At 49.2% G+C, this 25,082-nt stretch overlaps 1 protein-coding gene across 1 annotated transcript; it reads left to right on the top strand.

Moving 5' to 3' along the window:
• The first annotated feature begins 1,422 nt into the window (after positions 1–1,422).
• Fam83a (family with sequence similarity 83 member A) lies at positions 1,423–24,485 on the top strand. Its single transcript, XM_041671682.1, has 4 exons — positions 1,423–1,902; positions 8,694–8,861; positions 10,768–10,892; positions 23,945–24,485. The coding sequence occupies exons 1-4, from the start codon at positions 1,423–1,425 to the stop codon at positions 24,483–24,485; spliced, it is 1,314 nt and encodes a 437-aa protein (XP_041527616.1).
• Positions 24,486–25,082: the final 597 nt, after the last annotated feature.

Below are 25,082 nucleotides of genomic sequence, written 5' to 3'. Positions count from 1 at the left end.
TTCCGACTCCTCAACACACACACACATACACACAACTGGAGTTTCCTGGCACAGGTCCTTAGCAGGTATTGCCGGAGCCTGGCACTGTCCTCCAGTGTCACCACTCCCACAGTTACATTTTCCTGTCACCATCTGCCACTTAGTCACCACAGGGTTGCACTTAGTGGACTCTCAGGCAGACCAGGTGCCGGGGTAAACGCGGGCGTGAGAGACCCTCCGCCACGGTTAGACGACAGGCAGGCCAGGTGTCAGGGTAAACCCAGGTGTGAGAGACCCTCCGTCACTGATAGACGACAGGCTGGCCAGTAAAACACTTCAGACCCCTCAGCCTCCAGGTAGGAAAGCTGAGATGTGACCCTATCTTAACACACAGAGAACCGAGCCCTAGGTGTGTTCTATCATGTCCAGGAACTCCAGATGGCCACTACAGTGACCTACAAGTTAACCTGCCCAAGACAAGTGTCCTTCCCTTTTCTTAAATTCCCCGTCCCTCTCAACATTGGCTCTCTGGAGTTCCCTTCCAAGCAAGACACCTGTGCCCAAGCCCTCCTCTTAGCCTATTTCCTGTAGAACCCAATTCGAGAAAGGCAGGCTTATGGCTGTTCCTTCTATCCCTCCGCTGGCCTGGATCTGGTCTGGAGAGAAAACACAGGTTACTTCTGCAGAAGTCACAGAGTTCATTCACAAATGAATCCCTGCCTCCAGTCACGGGTTCCCCGGGCCAGCAAGTAATAGCTTGAGCAGCAACCATACTTCCCAAAGGTCAGCTTAAGCCCCGGACTTGGAAACTCTTTGCAGACTGAGAAAACAGGATAATGGCAAATGCTAGACAAAGACACATCAAGGAGGGAACACGCGTGGGAAGGAGGGGTTTTGTTGCCCTTATATGAACCCATCAGAGTTTGAGCCGAGGAGCCCACAGGGAACCAGAGCAGAGTGGTCCTCGCTCCTGTCTGTCCCTTGGGCTGGTGGCGCTGGGGGTCGGGGGTGAGCGAGGAGCAGCTCCTCACTGTAACAAAGGCCCGAGGGACTCCAGGCTCTCAGAGTTGTGCAACTAAGTGGGAAAGCCTGCTCAGCCTGCGGCTGAAGCAGAGGAAATATCCCGTGGTTGACTGTGCCAAGGCAGCGGCGACTGATCCAGCCCCTAGCCTGCGGGCAGGGCGGTGACCCTCCGAGATAAGCCAATCCCTGGGCTGCAGGTGAGGAGCCTTGAGAAGCCTTGTTGGGGCAGTGGGAATCAGTTCTCCAAATAGGCGACAGGTGAGGAAGGGATTCCGCATGCAGGCCAGTATGGGAAGGAAGCCCGGAACTTCCTAGAAATACCTAGAGCCCGGTCCCTCCCTGGTATTGTCTCCTGCATTCTCCCCACATCTGGAAGAGCTCCAGGGCTGGCTTCTCCCCACGACTGAGGGGCACAGCAGCATGAGCCGGTCAAGGCACGTGGGCAAGATCCGGAAACGTCTGGAAGATGTCAAGAACCAGTGGATCCGGCCAGCCAGAGCTGACTTTAGCGACAATGAGAGTGCCCGGCTGGCCACAGACGCCCTCTTGGATGGGGGTCCTGAGGCTTATTGGCACACTCTCAACCAGGAAGGAGAGGTAGACTTCCTGTCCTCGGCGGAGGCCCAGTACATCCAGGCCCAGGCCAAGGAGCCCCCCAGTGGCCCAGATCCAGCAGGAGGGGCTGAGGCGGGTTCCAGAGGACTCGACTCCTGCTCTGTACAGTCAGGAACCTACTTCCCCGTGACTTCGGAAGGCAGCGAACCGGCTCTGCTGCACAACTGGACCTTGGCTGAGAAGCCCTACCTGAAGGAAAAGTCCAGCGCCACCGTGTACTTCCAAACGGACAAGCACAACAACATCAGAGATTTGGTCCGCCGCTGCATCGCCCGGGCCAGCCAGGTACCCATGCTGAGATGGTGTCTGCTTGGCCATGGGCGGGGAACAGGGTTGGTAGAACAGGGCGAGGGGCTGCGTCCTGTTCTCACGGTTTGCCCTGGAGTCCAGACCCCTGATCCCTGTTACAGCCTAGATTCTAGGCCATTGACGCCCATTTCTGCCACTACAATCTCCTGTGTGGGAAGAGTAAGCTTCTTTGCCTGCTCTCCAGCCCTGGTCTCACCGCCTGTCGCTCAACCCTGAGTCCAGTCCGCTGCAGATTCTGCTGTCTCCCGGCCTCTGGCTTCAGGGCTCTGTACACGCTACCTGGCCCCTCGCCCTCCCTGCTTTTCACTTGGCTCATGCTACTCTTAGCTCTGGGCTTCCAAGCGAAGGGTGGAGGTACTTCATTAGGTTATACCCTTGTCCTTTTGTGTCCCCGTCCCGTCCTGTCCCTTCCCGTCCCCCGTCTCATGTGTGTGTCCCGTTCCGTCCCCCTCTCCCCCCGCCCTCTGTTTAGACCTGACTGCCCACAAGTGACATGCGGCCCTTGTTTTTGTTTGTTTGTTTTGTTTTGCTTTGTTTTTTCAAGACAGGGTTTCTCTGTGGCCCCGTGGCCCCTGTACCAGGCAGCTCTAAGGAAAAAAGAAAGAAAGAAAAGAAAAGGTGTGTAGAGAGGGTCAGAGAAACTACTTTCCCTTTTGCCAGAGGGCCATTGTTTTAATAAGACAGTGAGGTAGACTCAGAAAATTCCTTCAGAACAAGGACCCAGCTGATAGGACCTCAGGCATCATGGCAGATGGGGCAGGAGGTACCAGTGCCCCTGAGCACTCATGCCTCCAGTGGCCGCCCCTGTCGGCTGGGGGCTGGATAAAGGGGCTCACTTTCTGGTATCTCTTCTTTCCCACAGGGTTGTAGGTGCCTGCTCCACTCCTTCCTGAAACTGCAGGGCAGAAAATCTGTCATCCAGGGTTGGGGGTGTGGCTCTGTGGTAGAGTGCTTGTTTAGCATATACGAGGTCCTGAGTTCAATAGATCCCCACATCACTGGTGGGGGAGGGAGTAATCATATTGTTTTGTTGTTCTGTTTTGTTTTTCAAGGTTTCAGTGTAGCCTTTGGTTGCCTGGAACTTGTTCTGTAGACAAGGCTGACCTCGAACTCAGAGAGATCTGCCTTCTCTCTCTCTCTCTCTCTCTCTCTTCCTCCCTCTCTCCCTTCCTACCCTTGCCCCCACTGTATTAGTCTCTGTCTCATAAAGCATACATTGATATTTGTGCTCACTTGTGGCTGTGGTCCTGGGCTCGGGCCAGGATCCCCTCCCAGGCTCAACACTGTGAAATCTTAAAGTTCTGGGGAGAGCCACCAAGGCTGAGGACCTGGAGGGTTGTGAGGGAACAGAGTTCTGGAAAATTAAATGTCAGTGGGTGGAGCCACTGTGTGGCAGAGCTGCTTGGAGACTGTATTTCATGACATGGTGGCATCAGCAGTTGACAGATGGGTACTGGGAGCCTGGGAAGCCTAGGGCTGCCCTGTGATACCTCAGACAAATGCCTTGATCTCTTCAGGCTCAGCTGCAATGCTGAACTGAGATCCCTTTGGCCTGTTGCTGAGTGTGCTGCCTCTGGTCTCTTGGGCGACTGCTGGTGCTCTCCTAAGGGAGGGACTTGTGTGCAGGGAATCCTCGGCCTCAGCACCAGCTTTGGGGCCAGTGCAGCACCCTGGAAAGAAGCCACAGCTTGCTGGGAAACCCAGTTCTCTGTCTGAGTCTCACTACACCCTTCCTTCCTTCTCCCCGCCTGGCAGAATCTCTCAGCCTTCTGAGACCCAAGCCCCACTAATGTTCTTTGTATGACATAGTGTGTTATGAATCTTAGGAAACTTGATTATCATCCAAAAGTGTGGACTTCCAGGTCCACTTAACTTGGTCGAAAGGCCTGGATCCTCCAGTGAGTGACGGTGACCTCTTTGGCTGGGTTCCCCTAAATGTCCCTGTTGGCCTGTGGCTCCCTAGGCTTCATTCACACTTATCGCCTTTCTGTGGCTGATATTGTGATATCCTTCACACATGCAAAGCTCGTGTGAGCACACAAGGACACATTCCAACACACACACACACACACAAAGGCTTAAGAGTAGCCTGTTCCCACAGAGATGATGGCAGAGATGGTTAGATCTCTCTTACAAAGAGAGAGAGAGAGAGAGAGAGAGAGAGAGAAGAAGAAGAACGAGGAGGAGGAGGAGGAGGAGGAGGAGGAGGAGGAGGAGGAGGAGGTAGTGGCTCAGGGGTAGCCTGTTTGCATACAGGTGATGGCAGAGCTGGATAGATGATGGACAGGCTATCATAGAAGCAGAATAAGAACAGGGAAGAAAACTGGGCTTGAACTCTGCCATCTCCTGTAACTGCAGCCTCGAGAGGAAAGGGAGACAGGCTGAGGCACATCCCACTCTAGAGCATTCCCCATCCTAAGAAGCAGGACCTGCCCTCCTTCCTTCCCTTTCTGCTGAATTCCTTCACTCTACCCAACCCGGTGCAGCAAAGCAAAGCTGAGATCTCCTTGCCTTGAGGAAGTCCCCATGAGCTGCCTCCCACTGTGGGAGAGGACTGGAGTAAGCCGTGGGTCAAGCGGCAGGTGGGGTTCAGCGTCTGGGAGACAGTGACTAAGGCAGGGTGCTGAGAAGAGGTGGCCTCAGAGCGTCAAAGGCTGAGTAACAGTTTTCCAGAAGAGAAGGAAGGGAGAATTCCAGGCAGAGAAAAGCTAGGTGCAAAGATCAGGAGGGTCAGAGGGTGTGTGTGTGTCCTGGAGGGGGACGATGCCACCATCTACCCTGTGGGACCTCAAGGAGTTGGGAAGGGACAAGGATGGGGGCTGCAAGGCCAGCAACTGTGTTGTGCCTTGTTGGGTTGAAGAGCGAGAATAGCAATTCCCAGGCTGGGTCACAAGTCCCTGGGGGTTCCTGGGGACTTTGCAGTGGTTCTGTGATGCTCTGTTCTTTCTAGGTACTTACCTGTGTGAAAAAACAGAATTTATTTTTTTTCCCTGCTGTAGAATCTCATGTAGCTTCTGATGGTCCTGTTTCTACCCTGCAAGCACCAGGATGACAGGCGGTACCACCACACCCAGTTTACACACTGCTAGGAATCGAACACGGGTCTTGGTACATGCTAGGCAATCACTCTATCAATGGAGCTACGCCTTAATCCCACCCCTGAAAGATTATTTTCCATGCTTCCACTCACAGGGCTGTGCAGCAGGCTGAGGCAGGGAACTGGAGAAGCTACGGGACTCTGGGGAGGCATTCATAGATTAGCAAAAATGTAGAGCATCAGGGCTGGGGGCTGCTTAGCGTGTGTGAGGTCCTCGCGTTGGCCCCTAGCAATGCACACAAACATAGAGTATATGAGGATCAAGGTCATGCTGCCCTCCAAAGCTCTTGAAAATAGTTATTTCCTGAAACCTGTTGTTTATTTTTTATTTTTATTTTATTTATTTTATTTATTTATTTTTGTTTTTTTGAGACAGGATTTCTCTGTAGCTTTGGAGCCTGTCCTGGAACTAGCTCTTGTAGAACAGGCTGGTCTTGAACTCACAGATATCTGCCTGCCTCTGCCTCCCGAGTGCTGGGATTAAAGGCGTGCGCCACCGCCGCCCAGCGACAGAAGTTCTTGACAATCACAGATAGTTGGTAACAATGCAAGAAGACACTCTGTATAAGTTCAGGACCAGCAGGTAAACTGAGGCAGAGATAAAATAGGGTTGTGTTCCTGACAGGAAAACTGCCATGTCAGAACTGGAATGTTTCTTTTAATTCTAGAGTATTCCCTCCTTATCTCTCCGTCCCTCAGGTTATCACTGATGTACACAGACAGACAGTTGGATAAAAGGAGAATCATGGAGCAGGATGAGGACATGGGTTTCCAGAATGGGGTGTGGGTAGCTCTGATCACATCACAGCCCTGTGGCTGTGAAAAGCTGTCTGCACCCCTGGTTCCTCCCTGGGAAGCTGGGGGACCGGTCAAGTTGAGGAAGGCACATGAGACAAGCCTGTGGCTAATAGTAGAGGCTCAGCAAACCTTTGCTGTTGTTAATGGTCTGCCAAAGGCAAGCTCCCCAAAAGAGCCCAGAAAAGCCAGAGCACAGAGCGGTGCTGAGGGTCCCCGGTGCCTATCTGCAACCAGCTCTGACCCCACCACCATCACCTCCTACCCCCGCTTTTCCACAGGTGAAGGATTTCCAGCCTGAGGACCTCCCAGAGCCAGGAATTGGGGTCCACACTGGTTGGAGCAGGCACTGCCCCGTCTGACTTGTATACATACCTTCCATGTCTTCAACGATGCAGGTTTCTGGAGCCAACCTGCAAGGCTTTGCTCACAACACATCCTCCTCCTTTAGCACAAGGGGGCTTCCTTCTCTTTTCTGCTAACCTCATGGAGCCGTAATAATCCATCTCCGTTGCCTGTCCCTGGTACAGATACCCACATCAGCTAAGTAGTCATCCCCACACACGGCCCAGTCACCTCCTTGGCTCACTAATGAGATGACGTGTTCTCTTTCTCTGCTACCTCCCAATTGTGGATGCTTTCAAAACAAACAACAGAAAACCCATCGTCACAGGGCATTCTGACACAGGCTTGTAATCCCAGCCCTTGGAGGCTGACGTGGAAAGACTGCAGGTCAGTGCTTGCCTTGGCTGCACGGTGGGGCTCAAAGCAAGAAGAAATAAAGAACACACACACACACACACACATACAATGTATATGCGTATTGTGGGTAAGACGATGGAACAACATTGTCATGTCTATGTTAGTTACTTGTCTCAACACTCTGACAAAATACCTAATAGAAACAAGTCCTAAACATTCTACGACTTCTCCAAGCTCACCCCAACCTGGCGTCAGAACCTGTGGGGGCAATTCCCTGGCAAAGAGAAACACCTAATGTTGAAGAAGAAACTCTCCATACCCCTGTTGTCATGACTACCAGTTTGGCTTAATCTGTCTGCGACGTTCATCTGACAGTCATAGTGGAAGATGAGGATCGGGGTTATTTTGCTTTTTCTTTTTTTTACTTTGTTCATTGCTAACACATTTGTTGACCACTTATTATTCAGCTGGCCTTACTTCAGACCACACAGGTGCCACTGTGTCTTGCAGTTTTAACACCATCATCAGGATTATCTTTTTTTTTTAAAGTATTTATTTATTTATTATGTATACAATATTCTGTCTGTGTGTATGACCACAGGCCAGAAGAGGGCACCAGACCCCATTACAGATGGTTGTGAGCCACCGTGTGGTTGCTGGGAATTGAACTCAGGACCTTTGGAAGAGCAGGCAATGCTCTTAACCTCTGAGCTATTTCTCCAGCCCCCCAGGATTATCTTTTTAAATGGCTTCCTAATAATGGAATTGCCACTACACCTCAACTTAGGTATTAGGAAGGGGATAAAGAAGTCCAAGAAAGGAGAAGATCTGTTGACATCCTTTGTGGAAAGGTCAGAGGTAGCTTGGCACAGAGGTATACCCCTGTAGTCCCAACCTCAGGGGGCTGAGACAGGAGGACGGATTTGGCTTCAGGTATGGCTGGAAGCAGGTGTTTGGGTGCTACCGAGGATCCATGCCCACTGCCTGGGCTTGCTTTCTCCTGGCTGGCTTCATTTTCATGCATGCTTTCCACAAGAGGCCACACACTGGATACCAGAGTCTGTAGTGTACCAGCTCCGAGTTAAAGCAAGTAAGCGGGGGAGGAAACAAACAAATAAATCCCTCCTTTTTTCAAGGGCTCCAATGAAAAACCTAGACCAGCATTCATTAAAACAGTGGATAGCATGACCATCTCTGGACCGCCCTCTGTGGTCAGGAAGGGATGTGGTCCTCTCATTGCTCTGGCCTTGGTCTCAGGTTCTGCCCATGACCAGTGATTACCAGTAGCTCCATTCGAATTGCATTGGTAGAGAAGAAAGGTGATCCCTTTATGTCTAAATGGGGTACTGCTGACAGAAGGAGGAGGAACAGGAATTTGGCAGGCAGGAACCCTTCCATCATGTCCTTTGTGGGATGTTTCAGCAAAGTTCTGAAGAGACTGACGATGCAGAGGCTTCTGGGAGACCAAGATTCCTTCATCCCATTGGGGCAGCTCTCTCTGATCTAGTTTAAGTATGGTTCTTTCACACGGGATTTTGTTGTATCTGAAGTGAGGACTCTTGGGGAGGGGAGCACTTAGGAGACAGTGAGATCGCTCAGTAGGTAAAAGGGGTTGCTGCCAAGCCAAGGGATTGGGAACCACGTAATAGACGGAGAGAATCAACTCAACGAGTTGTCTACATACACACATAGCAAGTGAGAGCGAGAGAGAGAGAGAGAGAGAGAGAGAGAAAGAGAGAGAGAGAAGGAGAACCAGAAATAAAGGAAATCATAAAGAGATTAAGAACATTTGAAAAGCCGTGGTCATATGTGCCGTCGACCTCCAAATGGTTGAGACTACCCGATGTTCTTCTTTCTCTCCTCTAAGCCTGTTGAGTTGCTGGTTTGTTTTTCTTTCTCCTCCCTCCTCCCCTCCCAGCTTTTCCCCTCAGCACTTCTTGCTCCGACATAAGCACAGAGACATGTGCCTAGGTCAGTATGGTGGGCCAAGATGGGGCAGGACCTCCACTTGGGCTCGCCCTTCCCGTCCCTCTGATCCTGCCAATCAGACCCTCCCCTATTCCATCCTGCCCCTCCAGCTCCCTGAGACCCACCAGGATTTAGGAGGTTTGACTGGGTCCTGATATTGCTGGCCTGACTTCTCTAGTAATGGAGTCCTCTCTCCCTGGCCCAGGTCCTGGCCATCCTGATGGATGTGTTTACAGACGTGGAGATCTTCTGTGACATCCTAGAGGCAGCCAACAAGCGAGGGGTGTTCGTCTGTGTGCTGCTGGACCAGGGAGGAGTGAGGCTCTTCCAGGAGATGTGTGATAAAGTCCAGATCTCTGATACTCATCTCAAGGTAGGGGGCCAGTGACAGTTGTAATGGATGCCCTGTGTCCATCAGATAGGACGGTGGCAGCTCATGCCCCATCTCCATATCTCAAGAAGGGTACTTCTTGCTCAAGTTTCTATATAGGCCATCTAGTCCTCTTCGGTCTTATACTCTACTCTAAGGTGTATGGGGTTGAGTAAGAGGACCGGAGAATTCTGAAGGATATTACTAGGCCCTGACCTGGATGAGGTGTTCTTCATTTCTGTCTATAATCCTTTGACCTGGAAGGAATGGATGTATAGGGCCTGAGGTGTTTCAGGGCACCATGACTAGCCAGTAAAGAGGCTACATTTTTCTCTCTTCCTTTCAGCTTCGGAAACAAAGTTTATATGCCTCATAGCCCAGGGCAACCCCGAGGACCAGGAGGATGTGTCTTGAACTCTCTGAACCCACCAGAAAGTTGATGCTCTTAGTTTAACTAGATCCTCCCCTAGATACACGCAGACTACTTCCCTCTTCTGGCAGGAGAAACACGGAGATAAGAATTTAATTAGCCATGCAAATTTGAGAGCATTGAATCGAGGTCAAAAGGAAAACCAGCCACAACTTTCATGAATAGGTCTGGCTGAACAGCTGAAGGATAATCCTCTGGGTTCCTCTTATATCCCCCTCTCAACTCAGACACATCAGCCTCCAAAATACCGCCCCCACCATACACACACTGCCTGGGAGGCAACTTAGTTCTGGGATTCCTCCTGATACCACTCTCTACAACCAGGGTTTGCCTGATCTTTCCTGGGTCTCTACTCCTTAACCAAAGGCCATTATAATAGATTGAGAGTTCATGCAGGCCTTGCCTTCATGGGCCACACCTGCAGAGCAGTGGCTATGTCCTCTTGCCACTAAGATGCTGGGAGGAGCTTCTAGAGGCACTGGAGTGCCCTTCCTGGAGATTGGAGGCCATAGACAGGCATTGGTGGGGTCCTGGCAGTATTCCACAACCCTTGGCCATAAACCTAAAGGAAATCCCCACGCTTTCCCTGCTTTGACTTTTATAAAGTCTTCCATGGGATCCAGCTGAGGCATGGACACTAGATGCTGCCAGGGAGACAAGATACAAACAGAGTTAAGATTGCGGTCGTGAACACGCCTTTTCTCCAAATGGTCCAGGGTCCACGGTGGCCTTCACAGCAACTGCCTCCTCTTGCTATACGGGGCCAGCTCTCTGGCCAGCTTAGTAAGGAACTCACGCCACTAAAGCCACCTATGGACTTGTTCCTTGATAATTCAAACCCTTTGAGGTCCATGAAGGCCTAGACTAGGGCTCCTTGGTCATCAAACCTCATCTTTCTTTTATTTGCTTTCTTATTTTTTGTTGGAATTCCACCGTTTTTCCCCCATTTACCATCTATTGTCAGAGCAATGGGGAGGGGACTTAGAAAACTAGGCCAACAAAAAATGTAAATAATACAAAATCTCTCCAAGCTTAGATAAAATCTTGGTGAACATCCTTCCAATTTCCTATGCAAATTGTCTCTGCGTGTTTGGGTTGCTATAGCAGACTGTCGTAGACTGGGTGTCCTAGAAACAACTAAGATTTATTTCTCACTGTTCTGGAGGCAGAAAAATCTAAGATCAAGATGTCGACAAATTCAGTGTTTGGTGAGGCTCTCTGCCTTGTTTGTAAATGCCTGTCACGTTGTGTCTTCTTCATATGGCATACAGAATGGGGAACTCTCCAGTCTGTTACAGCGGGCACTAATCCCTTTACGAAGCTTCATCTTTAGGAGCCAATTACCTCCCAAAGGCCGTGGAACCACTGCATTGGAGATTAGGGTTCAACATAGAATGGGGGGACTTGTTCCATCAAAGCCCACATGTTTATCAATAAACACATAGCTAATAAATGTCACCTTCACTTTGCCTCCCACAGAACATTTCCATCCGGAGTGTGGAAGGGGGGGTGTATTGTGCCAAGTCAGGCAGGAAATTTGCCGGCCAAATCCAAGAGAAGTTCATCATCTCAGACTGGAGATTTGTCTTATCCGGATCATACAGGTGAGTACTGGTTTCAGCGGCTATCCCGGCTTCCTGGCAGCGAAGGGCTGAGTGGTACCAGCTGAACCCCAACTGCTCCCAGGGTATATATCTTCTCCCTGTCCCAGAGTTCATCAAATAAATGGAGCAAGAAGTGAGAAATGGGGCCCCTTTCTGGTCCTGAAACCAGACACAGAATTCTCTTTTTACCACTCAAGTCTCTTGGGAATTGTTATAAAGCCATGGATTTGTTGTGTGTTGTTCGACATGATCCGTCTTGCTTTTATTTTTATTTTATGTTGTATGTGTGAGTGCACACGCATGTGTATCGTGTGGGTGACTATTTGTAGAGGTCGGAGGTTGCTTTGTCTTCTTCCTGGCTCTCCCCCTGATCTTCTGAGACAGGGTTTCTCACCACGGTTACACTGGTGAGCTTCCTGACTTTGCCTTCCCTGGGTTGGTTTACTGACATGTGGGACCACACCTGGCTTTTCCACATGGGTGCTAGGGACCCTGAATGAGGCCCTCATTGCTTACACAGTGGGCTGTTCACTAATTGGACATCTCCCCATCCTCTAACCTTTTATGATTTCAGGGCAACCAATGTATTGAGCTTTATTGATTCACACACAGTTCACCTACTTAAATGTGCAGTTTGGTTCTCCTTAGCTTATTTACAGTGTTGCTTAACCATCGTCACCACCGTCAATTACTGTCACAAGATGCCCGTTCCTATTGGCAGTCGCTGCCTTGTTCCTTCAGCACTGTTAGTAACTGGTTCACTAGGCAACCACCGATCTACTTCCTGTTTCAGTGACTTGGTCTCACCTACACTTTCTGTATAAAAAAAAAAAAATGTATGTGGCCTCTTGTGACGGGTTTCTTTCACTAAGCGTAGTGGGTTTTTTATTTGTTTTTTTTTTGTTTGTTTGTTTGTTTTCTTTTTTTCGAGACAGGGTTTCTCTGTAGCTTTGGCGCCTGTCCTGGAACTAGCTCTTATAGACCAGGCTGGCCTCGAACTCACAGAGATCTGCCTGCTTCTGCCTCCTGAGTGCTGGGATTAAAGGCATGTGCCACCGCCGTCGAGCTCAAATTGTACTTTTTATGGCATTGATGTCGCTAATATTTGCATGGCATCTCAATCTACTTGTGTAGTTATAACAAAAATGCCATAGGCTGGGTAGCATATGAATACTATAAATTTAGTCCTGAAGGCGGGAAGTCCAGGGTAAAACTGGTAACCAATGTAGTGCCCAACAAAGGCCTATTTCTTGGCTCTAAGACATTGTCTTTTTATAAGTAGACCTTGATATTTGTCATCTAGAGAAAACCTCAAAAGATCAAAAACTGATTCTTTACTGAGAAAACCTTGGAGTACCACCCAGAAGATTTGTGTTCCATCTCATCTTCAGCCAGCCGATTGTAGAGCAAAGGGGAACAAAATCCGTCACTCACAGTTAGTCTTCCCCATCATAGCGTCTGCCCCTTTGCTCAAGTGGTCCACCTTGTCTCTGAGATTCTGCCTCTTCTCACCAGGATCTCTCTATAGAGTGGGAAGGAAGTCTCCCAGATATCAAGGCCACCGAGACTTTTATTCCGCTTGGGCCTGGTGTTTAGTACTTAGACTGAAGGTTAACTCAGGAACAACATATTAGCAGGGTGTGGGTGCTAAGCTACAGGTAGATTCCTTCCTACACAGCGAAGTATAAATGTGCTTTTATAATACATACTAGGAAATGCCCATAGCATTCTTACTAAGAAAAGCTGTTCACACCCCCCCCCCACACACACACACACATAGCAAAAGGGAAAAGAGAGCTCTCTGGAGTCTTTTTGTAAAGGCTCGCCTCTATTGGTTACTGAGCAAGCTCTCTGAAGTCATTTTTGTAGGGACACACCTCTGTTGGTTACTGAGCAAGCTCTACGTAGTTTGTGTTTGTTTTCTTCTTTGTTTTGTTTTGTTTTGTTTTGGTAAGGGCATGCCTCTATTGGTTACTGAGCAAGCTCCCTGTATCATTGCTGTAAGGACATGCCATCATTGGTTACTTTCCTTTTCTGTATGCATAACAGCTGGTGGGTAGGTTCATCAACTCTCTTGCTGCTGGGACCAAAGACAAAGAGGCCTAAGAGAGGGAAGGCTTGTTCTGGCTCACAGTCAAGGGAAGCCACAGCTGCAGGGCTTGAGGCACCTGGTCACAGTGCACGCACAGCCCAGAAGCAGGGAGTTATGAATGCTGACAGCTGTCCTTCTCCTTTTTCTGTACCCCAGAAACATAAAGGCGCCACCACAGCTAAGGTGGACCGTCCCACCTCCATTAACCTCGTTCAGCTAACACCTCCCAGGCTTGACCACGGTCTTGCATCTTGTGGGATTCACCATCCTGTCAAGCTAACATTAGCCTTCATGGGATCGGGAAGGAGATAGATGCTCACGTTAAATGCAGGGCAGGGATGTAATCCCTTAATGGCTGACCCCTCCCCAGCAACTGCCTTTCTAGCTTGGTCCCAATTTCTAAAGGCTCCACAACCTCCCAAAATAATGCCACCATCTGGGGACCAGAATTCCAACAGAGGAGGCCCTGGAAGGCATTTCTGATTCAAATCATGAAAGGCACTTAAACCCTTGAGAACTAATCACTGTCTGACACCTCCCCACCTCCCACCCCCGGTCTCATTAAGGGTTGGGATTTTTAAATTGTGAATTCAGGAGAGACATTAACACCGAGTTCTAACACAAACCTCCCTTTTCCCAGATCCTTTGTATTAGCCGGCGTTCTTACAGCGAACTATCAGAGGCTACTGTGAAACCAGACAGGAGCCATGTTGTGTTGTTAAGGGGCCATGCTGTTAGATGCTGTTATTAAGGCTACATCTCTTACAAGAATAAGTTTCTGTTTCCTAAGCCTAATGTATCCTGAAACAATGTGTGATTCTATGGCGTGTGGCCGCCCCTTGCTAAAAACTCCTGCACCTGTGAGATACGATTGCCCTTTCGCCTAACGAAAATGTGTCTACCCACAAACCTTCCTGAGGCCCCTTCCATGTCATGTGGTCTTGCTCTTAGCTACTCCAGGTGCAGTAGCCTGAAGTCCTGCATTCCCCCACCCCCCAGCACTATTCCTTCCAGGTGCTAACAACCAGTTATCCTCAGCAGCTGTTCCATATCAACGCTAACCCTTCCCCAAGAAAGGGACTTCAAAACCCAACGAGGAGCTGCCCTCTGAAAGCCCGGCTTTGGGAGAGGCGGCTGGCTGGCCAGTTCTAAATACAGCTTGCTTGCTTTCCTCAGACAATCATGGAATTGGTTTGGTTTGGTTTTTTTTGTTTTTTTCCAGGTCTAACCCAACTAACTTTATACAGAGAAAAGTTGTATTTGGTTCACAGTTTGGGTAGATTATCTTGGCCCCTGGTGAAGGAGGTAACGGGTAACGGGTGTGAGGGGAAGCCAGAGCTCACATCAGAGACCTGGGCGAGAACCAGAGGAAAGGAGGAGTCACGCTGCCTGTTGATCACTGTTTTAGTCGTGTAGAAGATCCTTTTGCTTGTGTGCATGTGTGTATCACGTGGTGCCTGGAGCCTCGAGAGGCCAGAAAGGGCATCAGATCCCCTGAACTGGAGTTAAAGGAAGCTGTGAGCCACCATGTGGTCCTCTGGGAAAGCGTCCAGTGCCATTTCTCCAGCTTGCCCACGATAGCTCCCAGTTACCTAAGGTTCTCTCCTTAAGCCCCACCTCCTGTAGTTTGTTCCCTGCTATAATATCAGTCTGCAGAGCAAGCAGTCCTTAACGTATGCGTCTTTGGCAGACATATCCAAACTATAGCTCAAATGTTCAAATTTTCTGTTATATTTAGACAGTTGCCCTTGATTCAAAAATATGCCTAAAGTAGGAAGGCGTCTGTAGTTGGGCTCTTTATTCCTAGTATTATTATTAGTAGTAGTAGTACATTAAAATTCACATAACGTGAAATTAATCATTTCAAAATGTTTGACTCAGTGGCGTTTATTAGAGTCATAACCCTGCACAATCATCACCATTTAGTTATGAAATTTTTTCATCACCCCCCCACAACAAAACTCCATACCTGTTAAGAAATCACTTTCATTTCCCTTCCTCCCCAGCCCTAGCGGCCACTAGGCTGTATTTTGTATGAATTTACTTCTCTAGGCATTTTATAAATGAGCCAGGCACTACCTGGTATTTTGTGACTGGTTCTTTTTATTTAACGCAGTGTTTTGGGGATTCTACCAGCTGTGACGTGCCTCAGTGTGTTACCCCTCTTAGAGCTGAGCAGTGTTCCACCGTGTGGATGTACCACAGCTTGCTCGACCATTCGCCCTCTCGCAGGGATGTCCCTGTCCCCAGCATCTAATGGCAGAAGGTCTGGAAGTCTCACTCTCTGGTCCTTTCCTTTTCCAACCGGGGCTCTGCTTCCGTGGAAGCCGAGGTGATTTAGCTAATGGCTGAAGAGCTCTAACCTAAAATAGAAATAGAGAAAGCACAAAAAAAAAAAAAAAGAAAAAATGTGCCTTTTAGAACCCATCAGCGGCTCTCCTTCCGCATGACCAGTTATTGCAGGGATGATGAAGAAGATGGTCCTGAAAGCATTGTGTCCCACCAGGGGTCCCTCGCTGGGGGAGAGGCAGGATGAAGCTACGGTACCAGAGAAGGGTCTCACCCCCCAGAAAGTTCTGATTATCTATCTTACTATTGAATCATCTGTGTAAGCAAGGGCACAGGGAAACCCCTGAAGAAGACTTCTCTGTTTATTGGGTTTAGTGGGTCAAACTGCCAAGACTGTCTCTCCTTGTCTGTGTGTGTGTGTGTGTGCTCGCAGGTGTTAGGGGAGTGGGGTACAGGCCAGCATAGCCTGGAGGTGGCCTGGGGACTTGGATCTGTTGCAGGCTTGCTTGAGTTCATTGCTGGAGGTCATTGTCGGCAGGGCACAGACAAGGGAAGTAATGACTTTTTCCAACAGACACCAGCTTCCCACGGTTTCTGGGGAATGCTGAGTTTAGATTTTGTTGATCTGCTAGCGGTCCTCTGTTTACCCAGACAGAGTCCAGCCTAAGCTGAACTCAGACCATCAGGGGTTGCCCTTGTCACCAGCACTGTACTGGGGCCCTCTTTGGATCTAACAATCTGCATACTTCCTGGATTTTGTTTCATCTTTTCTATAAAATGTCACCAGGACTAGCAAAAGAGGTGGGAAGAAACAAAGAATTTTTTTTCTCGCCCCAGTTCTAGCCAGAACTATAAGTAAATTCACCTCCCTTCTCTAATTCCTGTCTGCTGATTTTCTTTCGCTATGACTGCAAGGCACAGACCTCAGATTCCAGACTCTGCTAGCTGGTTTTGGGAGAACCGGTCAGGAGTGTGTATTCCTTGCTGGCCCATCAGCCCTGTTGGAGTCCTCAGGAATTCCAGCAGCTGCTGGGATCCTGGAATGTTCCCCCATTCAGTGCAATGCTGGCTGTATACATGTGCCTCGTTGATAAACTGGTTAAGGGAAAGGCTCTTCTTTTTCGGACTTGCTCTTCATTTGGAAAAATTCTTTGATGTTGTGGTTTGTAAACTCTCACGGTCTGTCCTTTCTCTGTGCAATCGGCACTCATTTGTAAAGAGGTTCGAGAGGACCCAGGGACACCTGGAATGCTTGTCGCATAAGGGGCCGCTCCTGTTTCGTTTGAAAACTGTGGAGTAAAGATTGCACCCTTGGGCCTTTGCAGCCATTTGGGTCTACGTGTGATCTATCTGTTGTTGTGGAATAAAGATTCCGCATCTGGGGCTTAAGTAGCAGTGTGGACAATCTCCCTTGGATTGTAGGGTATTCATTTGAGTTATTTTCCATTTTGATTCTATAAACTTTGTATTAGTACCTGGATGGGGCTGGATCTGAGCAGACAGTGAGTTCTGGACTGATTAACAGATAGCCACTGACAAAAACTTGACCTGCCCTTCAGATTCCTGAGAGTCACTTAATAACCTAAGGATACTTTCTTTTTTTATTAATTATTATTTTTTCGTTTATTTTACATCCCAACCACAGTTTCCTCTCCCTCCTCTCCTCCCGTTCCCTCCCCCTGCCTCCCCTCTGCTTTCCCATCTACTCCCCCTCTGTTCAGAAAGGGGCAGGCCTCCCATGGGTGTTAACAAAGCCTGGCATACCAAGTTGAGGTAGGATTAAGCTCCTCCCTTTGTATTAAGGCTGAGGGAGGTGACCCAGTATGAGGAATAGGTTCCTGAAAGCCAGCCAAAGCATTAGGGACAGTCCCGTTCCCACTGTTAGGAGTCCCACAAGCAGACCAAGCTACATAACTGTCACACACACATAAGAGGGCCTAGGTCTGTCCCATGCAGGCTCCCCAGCTGTTGATCCAGAGCCTCTGAGCTCCTATGAGTCCGGGTTAGTTGTTTCTGTGGGATCCCTTGGGGGACCCTTTCTTTTGAGCTCATCGTTGGCATGCTGAATTTATGTGATTTGATGTGTTGGTCTGATATGTTTTTCTCTATGATGATTGAGAAAGGCAAAGCTCTGACGCCTTGGAAGTGGTCCTGTTAGGAGGCAGAATTGGAAACGCTCTCTACCTGCTCCAGGTGACTCCAGGTGACTGGAACTGTGGCAGAGCCGTGGATGTCTGACCCCAGATGGAGTAGCCTCATGAGGAATCTCATCGGGCGAGCCTGTCTCAGTCCTGGATGGAAGGGGCTTCCATATCTTGTTGCACACAAGGGCCTGGTCACCCTGCTCTTTCAGCTACTCTATGCCCTTGGGTGTAAGGATTTTGGGAGACACCTAAAAGGGGCATTTAGCGTGTTGATGGCACTCTGGGAAGAAGTCCCCACCAAGCAGCATAACTTATTGACCCCAAATTTCCTACCACCGACTTCTTCAGCCATCCTGAGACCCTCACCAAACGGAGCTCAAGACAGCGAAACTTAATCTAATGCCATATTTGCTGGCAATATTAAATAGTCTCCTCCCGATGCTGTGTTTCTTTAGTCTTAATCTTACTAAAGCTGCTATTCTTTTTTATTTATTTTAATTTTTTTCTAAACAATCTTTTTTATTTAACATACTAATCCCAGTTCCCCCTCCCACTCCTCTCACCCCACCCCTCATCCACTCCTCAGAGAGGGTAAGGCCTCCCAAGGGGAGTCAACAAATCCTGTCGCATCATGCCCCTGAGGCAGGACCAAGGCCTTCCCCTGTATCTAGGCTAAGCAAGGTATCGCTTCATAGGGAATGGGTTCCAAAAAGCCAGTTCAGACACCAGGGCTAAATCCTGGACCCATTGCCAGTGGCCCCTCAAACTGCCCAAGTCACATATAAAGTTGCTATTCCTGGTGTACCCTATTTAAGATGTTTTTTCATCTGTGTGTAGGCATTTTCGCATAATTTTTAGACTGTCATTAGGATGCTAAATAATTTTACAAGCTACTCCCTCAGAATGGCTGTCTTCCTGTTTCTGTTTCTTCTGCCATCTCTTCTAAACACCAGTTATTCGGGGCCTCTTAGATCTACCACAAGGATGAGAAAGGATCTAGGAGCATTTGTCCTTGGGAAATGTGGGTGACAAGATCAAAAATAAAACCAAACAAAAATAGATGCTGTTGCTAAAGGGGCTGAGAGACTCTTAACCAAAGGAGATCAGACTGGGCCTGTGCCGTCCTGTGCCATGCTGGGCCACCGCCTTCAGTGTCAAGGGAAACACAATCTCCACTGATCTTTAGCTTCTCAAAATGTGGACCGTTTCATCCTCTAATCCCCAAACTGGTACTGTGTTCCTTCTGAACTAAGTAGGCTTAATCTTCAGTGTCACATCTTCCCTCAGAAGAATGAGCACTTACGCTTGCTGGCTCATGTTCCTGCTCCGCGCGCTCCCCTCTCGGCTGCTTCCTCAGCCACGCAAAAAGGAACAAAGCTCCATTAGGTTGTTGGGAAGATCAAGCAAATGACAAGCTCAGGTACTTAACTGCCTGACAGGGGCTGCACAGAAAGGTTTGTTGAAGACGTTGGTATTAGGGCAGCCATGCTGGCTCAGCAGGTAAAGAAAGACACGTTTCACACTAGCCTGAGGACCTCAGTTCTGTTCCTGGAACTCTGAGAGTTGTCCCCTGACCGCCATACAGTGCTGTGACATGCAGAGGCATACACATACATCTCAGCACACACATATGCACACATACACACACACACACACACACACACACACACACACTTTTTTATTTAAATGACTCTGATGTTAGATACAGTGGCTCATGCATGCTGTAATCCCAGCACCCAAAGTGCTGAGGCAGGAGAATTGCTATGAGTTCTGGGAAGCGTGGGCTACAGAGTGAGACCCTGTCTCAAAACAAAAACAAACTGGCATGTGCATTCTCATGTCTGTGCTGGCCTTAGCTCCAGGCAGGGTCTGTTGCAAAGTGAGCTTGTCTCCTCAGCCCAGCACACCTAGGTCTCCCATACGGAGTGATCCGACCTCTCTAATGGGTTCTGGTGAGTAAGAAAGAGGCTGCGATTATTATGAGCATACTAACTGAATGACTTGTACAGCATTATTCCTGGAGGCGGAAGGCCCCTTCTTGTGCCTCATCACCTTCTGTGCGGCTTACAGGAAGAAAGTACCAGAGAGCATGGCCAGGTTCCCAGGACAGCGTGCAGCAGGGCCAGGCAACACCGGACATACGTCCACTGGACCTAACGCTAAGGGCTCTTTCCTAGTGACAGTCTGGGGAAGGGCAGAGTCAGGCTGTTTACTTTGAACCTGTTTGGGCTGTAGAGCAGAGGGCAGGTGAGAGCGGGGCGAATGTGGAGGTCCCCGGGAGTCTCTGGGAACCAGGCTTACTGCTCTGCATTGGTTAAAGCTGTGGGCTTGATGGTGTGAGCAGGGTCAGATGAGAATCCAGGTAAGGTTGTTTCTGTTTGGGGCACTCGGGACTGAACCCAGGATGTTGTGTGCGCTAACCAAACGCTCTACCGCGGAGCTATAGCTGCAGCGCGCTTTTTACCATTTATTTATTTATTTATTTATTTATTTATGTTTTGGGTTTTTCCAGACAGGGTTTCTCTGTAGCTTTGAAGCCTGTCCTAGAACTAGCTCTTGTAGACCCAGCTGGCCTCAGATTTACGGAGATCCACCTGCCTTTGCCTCTCGAGTGCAGGAATTAAAGGCGTGTGCCACCACCGCCCAGCTTTACTTTTTATTTTGAAAGTCAAAATTAACTGCCCAGTCTGACCTTGAATGGTCTTCTTTCCTTCCTCGGCCTCCCCAAGGAGCTGAGATGATAGGCCCGTGAAACCAGGTAGGGTTTTAACAAACGCTGAAAACCGTGAACTACTTTTGATTTAGAGAATGTCTTTGTACAGTGTTTGGGATTTTCTCTTCAAATCCCAACTTTGGCCACTTATCGCTCAACAGCCGTTCTCCTGGGTATATAGCAAGAGAAACTTGTTCCCATATATGTGGGAGGAGCACGTGGGAAGGCTGACACAGTACTGTGGATGACAGGAGCAACCCAGTGCCTATCTAATCGGTGAACCAGCCAAGGGGACAGTATGCAACAGTCAAAAAGGCCCAGCAAGACGCAACAGTGTGGACACATCCTAGCAAAGGAATGGTAAAAGAAAAATCCTAAAAGATTGCATATATATTTTTTAAAAAAAACAACTAAAACTAAAATAACTCCTTTATTTTTATTTTTTTGATTTTTTTTTTCGAGACAGGGTTTCTCTGTAGCTTTTTTTTTTTTTTGGTTCCTGCCCTGGAATTAGCTCTTCTAGACCAGGCTGGCCTCGAACTCACAGAGATCCGCCTGCCTCTGCCTCCCAAGTGCTGGGATTAAAGGCGTGCGCCACGCCGCCCGGCTAAAATATCTACTTTTAAGAATAAATAGACGCATACAGCATTATTCTAACTATGGACTAGGAAAGCAGGGTTTGGTGGTGTGGTTTGATTATAAAACAGGCTTCTGTTTCAAACAATGATTCCCTATGGTATTGGCACTGTTTGAGAGGGTTGTGGAAGCCGTAGGGGTGGGGCCTAGGTGGTAGAACTGGGCTAACTGGGGTTCGCCTTTGAAGGCTCTATCTGCTCTGGCTGGCTCTCTCTGCCTCCTAGTCCACCATCGTATGAGCATCTCCGCCATGAGTTCCAGCCTCCGTGAACACTGCCATGCCTTCCCTGTGACACACTAACATCCTTGACACCGTGAGCAAAACCAAAGCTTTGTCCCTGGAGCTGTTTCTGACGGGTTAGGTCACAGCGATGAAACAGAAACCAGCACGGATGCTGTACACAGGACACATTCCACTGACCTTTTCCTAGCTCAGGACCCTATGACGAGGCTGCTGGGAGGACCAGGCCACTAAGTGTGGGTTATGAGCCAGAGCCTAGGCTGGTAAGACGGCTCAGTGGGTAAAACCTAATGACCCAAGTTCTGTCCCCAAAAACCAACCAGTGGAAAGAGAAAACCAGCTCCTGAAAGTTGTCCTGTGACCGTCACATGTGCGCTGGGGCAGGTCCCCGCCTGCTCTCATACATGTATCATACACACATGCACAATAATAATAAATAACAAGATTGTAAAGGCAGCGAGTGTGCGTTTCCACAGTGCTAGTAACATTATGTAAAACAGGAGAAGAAATAGATGCGTGAATTAAATGGGCCCTTAATAGGCCAGGAAGGAGAGTGGACTACCGGACAAAGATTAGGAAGCTTTGCCTTCAGGGCCGAGACTCAGCAAACAGTAAAGGTCATTCCTTCCCCTGGGCTTAGTGAGAGAAGTGTATGAGCCCAGTGAACACGGAGCAGAGTGTGCGGGGACACACGGGGGATGGAGGAGCACGATGGGCCTAAGACAGTGGTTCTCAACCTCTGGGTTGCGACCCTTTTGGGAGCTGAACCATCCTTTTTCAGGGTCACATATCAGGCATCCTATATATCAGATATTTACATTATGATTCATAACAGCAGCAAAATTACAGTTACAAAGTAGCAATGGAAATAATTTTATGGGGGGGACGGGTGTCACTGCAGCATGAGTATTAAAGGGTCGCTGCATTAGGAAGGCTGAGAACCACTGGCCTAAGGAGTTCCTAGGGCATCATTGGGCTTGTTTTGTGGAACGAGGTACACACCTATGTGTCTTGATCTTGTCTGAGTCCAAACAACACTGCAAGATTGGTTTCCCAGTCTAAGCCAAGCCTGATTGATCACCTCCTCCCCTGCCTCCTGGCTGGCCTGCCTGGGCTCACCCTCAGAAGCTTACATCTCCAGCTGTGGGTGCTTCTGGGTGGGAGGAGAGGTTTAATCAAAGCATCCCGATTGTTCCAAAGATTATCCTGGCTTGTGTGAGCCTGTTCACAGTACAGGGAAACGCAGCTGAGGTCTATGGCCAAGGCTGGGCAGCAAGGCAGGCAGGCAGAGGGCTGGGAGCAGAGGCCCTTCCTTGGAAGCCTGTCTCTCCTCAGCTCTGGTACTGCCACACCTTGGGGACTCTGGCTTTTTCTGACTAGCCCCCTGCACTGTTCCCTACCCTAGGGATGGCCCCTTTGAGAAAGTAGCCTTCTCTTAGCAGGGCATCTCTCCTGCCCTCAGCATCTCAGAAAATCAAAAAGGTTTTCCATCCAAGGTCGAAAAGCACTTGCTAAAATAAGAAAATCATAAAAAATAAGGCATGAATACTTCGAGTATTTCACTTCCACTTCAAACCCCTAAAGCGGGAGCCAAGACCTGTCCGCAAAGGTGGCTGTCCCTGGATGTCCGGGGGAATTTCTTCCATGAACTGCGGCTGTAGTTACTCAGGTTCCTGTGGGCTCACCCTGCCTTCCACTGTGCACTGTTCCGGAGCGAAATGGACTAAGTCTTCATTCAAGAGCATTCGTTGTTTGTTTTTGTTTGGCGGAGTCTTGTGTAGCCCAGCTAGTCTGGAAGGGCATCCTCCTTCCTCAACTTCCTGAACATGCTGAGATAAAAGGCCACTGCCACCTCTCTGGGCCTGAGGGGCCGTTAGATTCTCAGTGCCCCCTTTTGCCTGTTTGGGGAGCTATTTTCCTAGCTGATGTCTGTTTGCAGGAGGCAGGTGCCCCATCTTACAGGTGGGAACACTGAAGGCCCCCAATACTGGCTCTACCAGGTGACCCCTCCGAGCAGAATGGAGGTAGAGAGGACTCAGATCACGCTCAGCCATTTTCTTTTTTTCCTTTTTTTTTAAATTAATTTTATTGAGCTCTACATTTTTATCTGCTCCCCTTCCCTTCTTCTCCCCTCCCCTTCAACCCTCTCCCATGGTCCCTATGCTCCCAATTTACTCAGGAGATCTTGTCTTTTTCTACTTCCCATGTAGATTAGATTCATTTATGTCTCTCTTAGGGTCTTCATTGTTGTCTAGGTTCTCTGGGATTGTGATTTGTAGGCTAGTTTTCTTTGCTTTATATTTAAAAACCACTTATGAGTGAGTACATATGATACTTGTCTTTCTGGGTCTGAGTTACCTCACTCAATAATGATGTTTTCTAGCTCCATCCATTTGCCTGCAAATTTCAAGATGTTGTTATTCAAAGGGGCTGCACCAGCTTGCATTCCCACCAGCAATGCAGGAGTATTGCCTTTACCCCACAACCTCTCCAGCATAAGTTGTCATCAGTGTTTTTGATCTTGGCCATTCTTACAGGTGTAAGATGGAATCTCAGAGTTATTTTAATTTGCATTTCTCATTCAGCCATTTTCTAACCCTTGAGGGGTAGTGGTGTGTGTGTGTGTGTGTGTGTGTGTGTGTGTGTGTGTGTGTGTAGATGGGATAGCTCATTGGGTAGATGTATTGGGGGCATTAGGAACTTCGAAGCCAAAGACTGACTCTGACACCTCAGTGACTCATTTGCAAGCATGTCCTGGTCTCTGGGTCTCAGTGCTGCCATTTGCAAAAAAAAGGGGAGACAAAACTATGCAGGGTTTACATAATCAATTTTCAGGGCTTCTACTCGGTTGAAATGTGCCTGCTTGAGCAGTGGCCGCGGTGAGCGGTTCGCGCAAATCCAACACTGATGCCCTGGTTCTGTCTCCTCCCCCTCCAGTTTCTCTTGGCTCTGTGGACACGTGCACAGGAACATCCTCTCCAAGTTCACCGGCCAGGCTGTGGAGCTGTTTGATGAAGAGTTCCGACGCCTCTACGCCTCCTCCAAGCCTGTGATGGGCCTGAAGTCCCCAAGGCTAGTGGCCCCGCTCCAGCCCAGCAAGGGTCCGGGAGCCACCAATGGTCGCCTCAGTGGAAGCAGCGGCTCTGCCAGTGACCGCACCTCTTCCAACCCCTTCAGTAGTAGCCTGTCGGCCGGCAGCAATCCCCTCAACCAGAGTCTGTCCGTATCCTCAGGGCCAGCCAACCCCCTGGCCCCCATCCCACCTGTGGCTCCAAGGCTTCAACCCTATCACAGTCCCCGGAGAGTCGTGGCCCCACAGGCCTTCTTGGTCCCCATGAGGCCCCATGAAGGAGCACCTGTTCCCTACAGCACCTTCATGGCCTATAGACCCACGCGGTTGCAGCTGCAGCAGCTTGGCCTGGTACCCAGGGTTACTCACCCCTGGGGGCCTTTTCTACAGGCCTTGCCTCATTTTTGAAGGGTCCTTTCCCCTCATTGCCTTCCTCGGGGGTGAGAATTCGGCACTGCTGAATTTTCTGATGCAAAGGCTGTGCCTTAGCAACCAATAGGATTGAGCCTGATCCCCTATGAGCTAAAAGCACTGGCTGGGGGGGAGCGGGGGAGGAGGGGAATTATTGCCTACCTCTAAATATTCCCAAGCCTGAGACCATCCACTTGACAAACTGTATCAGTTCCTTGGTTTTCCTCAGTAGGCCTACCTAGGTAGCCAGCCCCATTCTAGAAGATTCCAGGGAGGCAGTCAAGAGCCCTCAATGACAAAATGTGACTGAGAACCCCTGTCTTCCAGAGGTCATCCTGGACTTTGAATATTGATGTCGACATAAAGCAAACATGGGTAGATGTTTGATCAAAGGGGGCCACTCCCCAAAGACTCAGAGAGGGGAGATGAACAAGCATGAGAACATTCTGGATGTTTCTGGTAGGAAATGCCCCTCCCTCTTAAATGTATTAAAACTGGAGTTCCCCGGACCTGATGGATTAGTAATGAGATCCCAAAAAGTGTCTGTGATTGTGAGGGGCCCTCTGAAGCTGCACCAGCAGGGATGGGACGACC

This window comes from Microtus oregoni, unplaced genomic scaffold, assembly GCF_018167655.1.
Source record: "Microtus oregoni isolate MIOR12 unplaced genomic scaffold, Mior012 000022F_ref0000154, whole genome shotgun sequence".
Lineage (NCBI taxonomy): Eukaryota > Metazoa > Chordata > Mammalia > Rodentia > Cricetidae > Microtus > Microtus oregoni.
Note: the sequence above shows the minus strand (reverse complement) of the source record. Positions and strands in the feature narration are given on the sequence as shown.